The sequence below is a fragment of the Ictalurus punctatus genome, chromosome 15, assembly GCF_001660625.3.
Source record: "Ictalurus punctatus breed USDA103 chromosome 15, Coco_2.0, whole genome shotgun sequence".
Taxonomy (NCBI): domain Eukaryota; kingdom Metazoa; phylum Chordata; class Actinopteri; order Siluriformes; family Ictaluridae; genus Ictalurus; species Ictalurus punctatus.
The window spans coordinates 448168-457838 of NC_030430.2; the positions used below are offsets into that span (position 1 = coordinate 448168).

Consider the following 9671-nt stretch of genomic DNA (forward strand, 5'->3'; position numbering starts at 1 on the left):
CCTATAAATGTTCAAGGATGGTTTGGAAGCAACGACAGAATACATAACCGGTTCCCATTTGTCGGCAAGCTTGTGCTTACCTCTACCACCTTTGTTGGCTACAAGAACTTGATCACCAATCAGCAGAGGTAATCCCTTGACTCGCTTGTCATACTGGCTAGACCACGGGTGGGCAATCTTATCCGGAAAGGGTATGGGTGCAGGTTTTCATTCCAACCAAGCAGGAGGCAAGTGGCATTAGCTCCATCGATCTTCTGAGAACCCACGTATAGCACGGTTTTGCCTTCTGGCAACAGCTTGCAGCTATTTACAAAAATCTTTTGCGGGTCTGATATATGTACGAGGGGATTCACTACACTGCCCATGTTACCCGTCTCTGCACGTGGGCTATTTAGTTTAACTGAGTGGTAGCAGAAGAAAGCTCAAGGCATGCAGCATTGGGACAGCTACTCTTCAGGTGACCAGGCTTAAAGTAATTACGGCAAAGCCTCTTTGGACCTATAAACTCTACATTCTGAGCTCAAACCGGGCTTGGAGTCTGAAATTCTGACAGGAAATACACACTTGGATGAGGACAGTGATGTAGCGCAGAGTGATAAAACTTTATCCATCATGCCAACCATCTGCTGAATAACATTGGGAGAAAATGGAACAGCGCTAAGGTTAAGCTGACTAGATGAACACAGAGACTGAAATGACAAGGGTACTGGTTGTTTCAGAGAATTGTGTAAGGGATCATTACAGACCGTAACAATGTTCTGATGGGAAGCAGGCATAGGCAACGAGTGTGGTGCTCTAGCAGAAGCTCTTTTCTGGCCCCTTTGACAACTATCCAGCTGCTGTTGAACTTCAGCGACACTCCACTGTTCAGCAAGCTTGAAGTGAAAAGACCTGGATCTGGACAGTGTGAGAGAAACATCAGAACAGCTTCAGCTGCAGGGTCCTCAACAAACTTGTTACGCCTACGCAGACATTCATCAGCTACATCAATAGCCTTATTAAGCCAAATCCAGTATTCCATAGGACTCTCCTCTGCCCTAGGAAGGGTGTTATAAAAGTCAACCATAGGCATATTAGAATATGTCAACTCGCTGAAATTGCACTTCAGTATGTCACACTGTGCCAGGGAGCACTTTAGCAGGCAGCCCTGAGCAACTGCGCAAGGATACTTTCACTATATCCCTCACTTTTCCAGCTAATCTGCCTAAAATGAGATCAGAAACCTCAGTCTCGTCAGTGCATTTCTTCCTGTTCAAATAACTGTACATCGTGTCTTCCCATTCAGGCGCGGTAAAAGAATCGCTTTTATCACCTCTAAAGAATGGCAGAGGTGCAACATCATGTTGAACAATGTCCTTCAAGTTAGAGGCATCAATACACTCACTAGACTGTTGCACAGTAGAATTGGACTGCATTTGGCTGGACATTTGTTCCAAGTTAAAACTGGCTGAAATTTTCTGCACCAGATCAGAAATAATACCCCCTAACGACTCGGGAGTAATTACTTGACCAGAGTCTAGGCATGTGACGGTGTAGAGCTAGCAGCTGGGCTCCTAGACGTACCAATAGCTGAATCAGACATGTGTAGATGGTCAAGATCTGCATTAACAAACGCCCTCCCCCTCCCCAAACACTGAGGTGAGACATCAGACATTTTGTCAGTATGATAAAGTATAGCCCCAGTACCCCTGCCTACAGGAAACGTGGCATTAGGTTTCGCAGGATTAAAAATATTTGTGTCTTCAAACATGACTAAAGCAGAAAACAAAAAAAATGACAGCAGGTAAAATATGCACAAAAAACCCCACACTAAAGTAAAACTAGCATGCAGATAACCAGATGAACTACACAGAAACACATCTAATATGAGACTCTCAAAACAGTTCAGTATTTCACTGCACAGAGAAAAAGTTCCACACGTGACGATCACAGAAACTCTCCTTCTTGTATGAACGTGTAGTAGCGCAGATGACCGTACATCTCACATCAAAATACATAAATGGTAAAAAGTCTTTGACAAAAACAAAAGTAGGTTTCCAGCATAACTCACAAGATGCAAACGTTCCAGCTAAACAATCTTATGTGAGATGAGCAGCACCGGTCCATCCACCATACGCTTTGTCGTGTGCACAAGCAAAGAGAACGAACCACGCGGTCGTGAAACAGATACAAGGGGCGAGATGACTGCGGGGAAACAATTAAAGGGGAAAATACTCACACAAGTAGACCGCTATATCAGGTACAGATATGTGAAAATTTGTGTTAATTCTACTTAAGGTATTTTAACAGTATAATTTCTATACCTGTTACAACAGCAACAACATTTTTGGTGAGAATATGTGCATTTATAAATCTGTATAACTGTACTCTAGTTATACAGTGTGTTAATACTTATGGTTAGGTTGTAACTATAGAAGATATTATATATTTTTCATGGTAATGAATGTTTGTATATCACTTTAGTCACACTCATGAGTCTGTGTTAACGTTTGTGTGTGTAGCTGACTCTCTTTGTTTTTTTTTTTTTTGTTTGTTTTTTTCTTTTGTGTGTGTTACTGCATATTAAGGGTGGTTCGCCCAAGACTCACCATCTATGTGTGCCAGGAGTCTCAGCAGGCCAGAGACCAACAGCAAAAACATGAGAATGGAGATGGTGCTAGCAATACCTTTTTTGGTGTGTCCTTGTTTGTTTGGAAATCTTGTGGGTAGATATACAACTTCATCAAAACCAAACTCAAAACAGCTTATGAAACTAAATTTTTTATTTTTTTTTTATATCTTGTTTAATCTCTCTAGTGTACCATGCTATTTACCTGGAAGACCTAACAACCATCGAGCTGACTGAGAAATTAGCTCAGCTTTTCAACATCTCACCACGCCAGATCATTCAGATCTTCAAGCAGGGACCCACAAGCATTCATGTGCTTGTCAGCGATGAGGTGCAGTTTCACAGTTTCTCATGGTCCCCTCCAAAAGTATTGAAATGGCAAGGCCAATTCTTTTTTTTTTACTATACACTTAAGATGCTTGGGTTTGAGATCAACAGATGAATATGAGGCGATAGATCAGAATTTCAGCTTATATTTTCTGATGTTTACATCTAGATGTGTTAAATAAAATAAATTATGGCAAGTGATGAATTATATTTGAATATGTGACTCACAGGTGTTTCTTGTTGCCAAGGGGTGCCCTGTTAGACTGATTGCTTAAACAGTTAATAGTGCTGAATTCTTGGTTTGAGTTCTGGGTTTTGCCTGTGAGGACTGCATTTGTTGTTAAAAAGGATAATAATAATAATTATATATATATATATATATATATATATATATATATATATATATATATATATATATATATATATAAAATTACTATTATTATTATTATTATTTCACTTTTATTTATATAGCACCTTTCATGCATAAAATGTAGCTCAAAATACCTCATAATGGGAAAGATATAATAAAATGATTATTAAAAATAAAACAATAATAATGCAAAAAATTATTTAAAAATTATGAAAAGTATTAAAACCTAAAAAGTGATTAAGAAATAAAAATAAGTAATCAAACAGAAAATAAAATATTAAATATATAAATGAATCAAATATTGTAAAGATGTATTTAAAAAAAAAAAAAGATTTAAGGATAAAGAGGACTAAAAGCCAAAGTAAATAAATGTGTTTTAAGCTGCTTTTTAAATATATTTAGTGAGTGTGCCTGATGGATGTATGCTGGGAGTGAGATCTACATCCTGGGAGAATGGACATTAAAAGCAGTTTCATCAAGCTTCTTCTTATTAAAAAGTACCTCAAGGAAGCCAGCATTTGTTGTTCGTTTTAAAAAAAAAAAATAAAAAAAAAAAAAAAACCAACACGATTTGGAGTGTAATCCATCAGGCGTTCTGCTGAATACACAGGGGCAATGCCATTAACAGTCTTTAAAGCGCACCTATTATGGTTTTGAAATGTGCCTAATTTTGTTTGAAAGGTCTCATACAAAAGATTTACATGCATCCAAGTTCAAAAAACACTTTAATGTGTTCATAATTTAAATTGCAGCATTACCTTTTTTTCCCCCAGTGTCACAAATGACTCGTTCAATTATCCATTATAAAGGATTCATTCTAAACAACACCTTTCAGAGAGCATATTCTGCTCTGATTGATCAAATGTCCCAGTCTGTTGTGATTGGTCTACCGCGGTCAGCGTGTGTCAAAAGGAAACGCCCACTACCATAAGTTTTAGCGTCGTCTGTTCAGGAGCAGCCAATGGAGACCAGAGGTGGGCCTTTTTGTTACAAACCTATGTAGGTTTGTGCAGGAAGTAAAGTCTGGAATCACTAACAAGTCATTTCAGCTGTTCAGAATCGATTCCTCCTTTTGGGAGGCAAGAACTTGGTTTGTCATGTGCTTTGATTTTTTAAAAACTTTGCAGACGTTTTACATTCTCAAACAGCTCTATAACACACTACATGAAAGGGAATATTTGAAAAAACACAATAGGTGCACTTTAAAACTAATAAGAGCACATTAAAATTCATTCTGGATGTCACAGTTAACCAGTGCAGCTCCTTCAGAATAGGAGTAATATCGTCTCACTTTTTCAAGTTTATGTTAAGGACGAGCAGCTGCATTTTGTACTAACTGTAATGGATAAAAAATTTGGGGGGCAAGCCATAAAAGAGCATTATAATAATCTAATCTACTTGTAATAAATGCATGGATGTCTTTTTCTGCAGCTTCTTTAGAAGTAAAAATGGACAAACCTTTGTAATGTTCCTCAGGTGATGCAACCTATGATGTTAATGAGTCTGTATGGGTCATGTATACATTACAGCACAGTGAAATTCTGTTCTTCACATACCCCAGCATGTCAGGAAGCTGGGGTCAGAGCGCAGGGTCAGCCATGATACAGTGTTCCTGGAGCAGAGAGGGTTAAGGGCCTTGCTCAAGGGCCCAACAGTGGCAGCTTGGCAGTGCTGGGGCTTGACCCCCAGACCTTCTGATTAATAACCCTGAGCCTTAACCACCAAGCCATCACTGCCCCCTATTACTGATGTGAGGATCAAAGCTGAGATCAGGGCCTATTACATAGTCCTATCACAATAACTACATTTGTTGTAGTTAATTATTGTCTAAGAAATCATTGTCATAAATGACTGTCATTTTAAAACCATTTTATGCCACCAATATAACAGTAAAATAATAGCGTAGTTTTGTCTTCTGATGAAAATATTCTTTAAATTTAGTATTTATTAATTTGTATTCATTTTAATCAGTTTTACTCTCAGTGGCAGAGTAATTAATTTAATTTTTAATAAAAATTCAACTAAATATTCACACATTTTATGTATTAACAAAAACATGTGAAAACTGCCTTTGTTGTGAAAAGCTGATCTCCTGAAATATTACGGTGAGTACACTATTGTAAAAGAATATTGTGATTTCTTTATGCTTTAGTTATTCATTGTCCTTGTTTTAGTGCGTTGTTACAGAAAGAGCGCATTCAGTGTGACTTGCCATTCTACCTAGAACCTCACTTAAGTTCAAGTTCACTTGTGGATTTAAGTCATTTTGTGCAGAAGCAAATTGCAATATTATGTTAATGTTGTGTATATGTTCAATTAACTCACCCAAACGCATCCTATACACGAGATTAATCAATCAGCTAGTAAAGCGCTTCAGTTTACTGCTGTTCATTCACTGGTCAGCTTCAGCTCACGCAGGTTAAGCAGCTCAATCCCCAACATTGTAGACTATGACTGGATTATTTGAAACATTAGAACTATTCTTTCTAGATTTTTATTCTTCAAAAAGCATTGTTAGTGTATTGGTAATATCTTTTGTCATTTTTTTCAACAGTATGTTTGAATTAAATTCGGTACTAGTGCTTTCTACACATTGTAAATTCGAATGCAAAGCATTTGAATGTGCATTTTAATCTTAAATTCAACAAATATTAAAAAGTTGGAATTTTAATTTGACAGCCCTAGAGGAGACGATAGGAAGCAGCGCAAATGTGTAAAATATTGGTGTGTCAGGAATCTCCCCTTCGCGCTGAGCGGTTTGGCAGGAAACTGTCAGCGCACAGCGCAGGTTTTTTTGTTTTGATATCGAGGTCAGCAAAAATGATTGAGGTCATGTCCATGTATTGTACGATAACAGAGAGCACTGCTCCAAACTTGCCCAAAATGCGTCGTTCGAAGTAGAGATATCACTTCCGTAACACGTCTGTGTCACAGTGTGCACTATTTGCATAATTCCGCCCAACGGCAGGCACAAAGAAAGAAGGCGAGGCTTCAGTGAATTCAGGCGCCATGTTGTAGAGACGTTGTGTGTTGTGTTTCGGTGCGAAAGCAAAACAACTTTTTTGAGCGTTCCGAAAACAGATGAAATTAGGAATCGGTTTTTACTGTTTATTTATAACGCTGTTCCTGAGCAATACAACCCAAACGTTTGCTTGTGCACAGCGCATTTTACCGAGGACAGCTTCTTGAAACTGGGCGAGTACAACGCAGGCTACACACAAAGGCTACTTCTGAAAAGTGGGGCGATTCCCAGGCTTGGGCTTCTGAATCAGAGCCTGTAAGTATGTTTGATTATTTTATGAAGCATCTGCTATTGACTTTCCAAATGCGGAGTTTTGTGCTGTGGCTCAGGGCTCAGTTGTAGACCTCTGCTAACATGCTAGCTAAATTTTGCTAAGTTGCTTCATTTTTTTAAGTGTGTGTTTGTATGTCAGTGGTCTGACAGAGACGTTGATTGTAGCTGCTCTTGTGATTCTATCTTGAAATATTTTATATCTATTGAATCACAAGAATCTTAACTTTCTAAAGGTATATCGCATGAGTACCTATGTACACACAGAGCTGTGTATATAGCATAGTTTTGCACTTAACAGCCCGCCAACGGGGCGTCAGAATTTACATTGTATCTGAAAAGTAAGAGAGTTACAAAATAAAAACTTACCACTGTGAAGTTCTACACACTGTGACGTTCTGCTCAGGTCGTGTTTGCAAAGTTGGTTCCGCTCGATCATCCTCTTTTTCTGAATCTGTCTCGGGCTCAAACTGATACGGTAAAACCCACGACATGCTTAGGTGCTTAGAATTGCTTTAGAAGCCTTGAAGGCTGAAGCTAACCCAAGGGGCGTTACATTTCTGACCCACGTTTGAGATTTTAGGCCAATCACAACGAAAAGAGTCAGCTGGAAGGAGGGGCTTCGGAGAAATCCAAGCTTTTCAGGCAAACTGGGAATAGAGGTACTACAATAATGTACATTATTCGCCAAATAATGCGTTTTTTGAACATTAAAACATGTTAGCCTATTCTATTACACCCAATAAACATCATAACTTAAATATTAAGTGTTTACTCTTTCTGTTTCAATACTTTTGCTCACTAGAAATTGGGTGGTCTGCCACCAAAGGTGCCATGTTGTAAGTTGTTTAACACACGTAGATATAAATATCAGGAAATGAAAGCTGAAATTCTGATCGATCACCTCATAGTCATCTCTTGATCTCAAATCCAAATGTCTTCAGTGTACAGCTAAAAAAAAAAAAAAACGAATTGGCCTTGCTGTTCCAGTACTTTTGGAGGGGACTGTACATCACCCAAATCTGATGTTGCTGAGTTACTGAAGTAAGAGCAGAAGTTTTGAGTTCAAAGTTGCCTTTGAATTCAAGCTCCACTGCCATTACTACTACTAGATGTGTATAGTATGTTCCTCAAAGATTCCTTTGTGTCTTCTGAGCACATAGAAATGTGTTCTAACTCGTCTGTAGTGTGACATTTTCGTTTTCTCTCACACAGATGATTCAGAACTTTCAGGATGAGATGTGTTTTGTGTTGGACACAATGAAAGGTACTGAGAACCTATAATTAATGAAATATTAGAAGGTAATTGTGTCCTGATGTTGTAACATCTATTATATCTCTTTTGTCTGTTCCTGGATTTGCAGCCGAGACGAACGATGGCTACCACATCATCTTGAAGTGAGAATGAAAATTGGGCGAAGAGATTTGGCACCCATTTTCCTGCAGATTAATCTTGATCAGTTTCCTGTCTTCACTCTTCCTGGATCTTATGATTACGATTGTTACTTACAATTGTATTGCTCAGGCAATAAGTCAAGTGGAAATGCATCTGGCCTGTTGTGATACCTACTGTCTTACTCTCCACAGAATGTTTGTACTGCCAGCACTATCAGACAGCTGATTTTAATGTTTTGCATTTTATTGTTTTAGTTATCCTTCCTTTTTAAAAAATATCTTTAATGTCTATACATTCATTGTAAGTGGTGTGCCAGAGCCTGCTTCCTGGGAATGACTGAATTGGTTGTTGTAGAATTAGCATTAGCAGACATTGTATGTATATTGATGCCCAACTGAAAATGTGGTTTCAGCATATTATCAGTAGGCTAATTTATAATGCGTGTTAAGCTTACGTTACGAAAATAAATGATTTCTGTAGCTTCCCCTAGTTTGCCTACAGGAAGAAAAGTAGCACTGCTGCATGAAGTTGAGTTACTTTTCTATAGCTCATTTATTAACAAGTGTTTTCTGTCACAAATCTTTTCTTTGTAAGTGTAGCATTTCTTCTAAATTGGCCTAAATTCTCACTCCGAGAAACATGAATTCAGTTGCTAATTCACAACAGTATGGTCACACTACGTTTTGTTGTTAAATGTTCCATTGTACTGTTCAGACAGCGGGCTTGAAAGGCAAGACCAGTCCATTACTACTTTCTTTGTGTTTAGTACTTTTTTTAGCAGGCTTGTTCTTACAAAGGTCTGTTCAGACTAGGATTTTTTTTCTATCATGTTTTATGTAAGTAAACCATCAGATGTGTGTTCGTCATGATCGTTGTTAAACTGTTTTTTTGTTTTGTTTTTGTTTTTAATAACCATTGCAATGCAAATCCATTTGGTGTGAAAAGCATATGTTTTAAGCTTGTGCTTGTGACAGATCGGATTAGCTGTGTTGGATGTATGTAAGACAGCAAAGTCACTGAATAATTTGTTGAATCTGTTCCCCGATTTCTCATGTCAGTTCAACAATTAAAATAGTTTACCCATGAAAAGCATTATTGCTTCAGTGTCAGCCTTGCTCCAACCACAGTTTGCAACATCTCATTTAATGCTAACATTTGATACCGAGTAAATTTCAGATTGATTGTAATTTTTCCAGATGCTGGCTTGAATTTCGTGTATGTACAGTATTCACACAGACAGCCAGTCAAAGTGAACATCACTGTTAAGAATCCACATGATGCTCAAATGTTTGGGCAAAATTATTTGTATCATTCTGAAAATTTTTCTAAATTAAATGCTTTTAAGCAAGGACCACAGGGTTTCTCAAAAACACTGGTGTTTCATTTTTCCTATTGTAACATCCTCTACAAAGGTTAAGCTTTTTCCTTTTTTTTTTTTTCTTTTTCTTTTTTTTTAATATAAACTTTATTGGTTTTATACATTTAACACATTGTATACATGCCAACTGAACTTTGCCCCAAATCGAACATATGGCAGTGTTGAAAGCAGTGTCCTAGCTTTTGGGAAAAATTAAGGTGGAGGTGTAAGTGGTATTGATATTGATTAGAAAAAGTAAAAATTTAGGTAAAATGTTCATCTTAATTGCATTTATTCTTCTTTATTAAAGACAGCAGTAAT

At 37.6% G+C, this 9671-nt stretch overlaps 1 protein-coding gene across 2 annotated transcripts in view; it reads left to right on the forward strand.

Moving 5' to 3' along the window:
• The window catches only part of tfcp2 (transcription factor CP2), a 31034-nt gene extending 21671 nt beyond the window's left edge, over positions 1-9363 (forward strand). For both annotated transcript variants that reach the window (XM_017486584.3, XM_017486583.3), the window contains exons 13-16: positions 2568-2674; positions 2797-2939; positions 7813-7864; positions 7962-9363. In XM_017486584.3, coding sequence (XP_017342073.1) covers positions 2568-2674; positions 2797-2939; positions 7813-7864; positions 7962-7999 — 340 coding nt within the window. In that variant the 3' untranslated portion in view covers positions 8000-9363. The remainder of the gene's footprint in view (positions 1-2567; positions 2675-2796; positions 2940-7812; positions 7865-7961) is intronic.
• Positions 9364-9671: the final 308 nt, after the last annotated feature.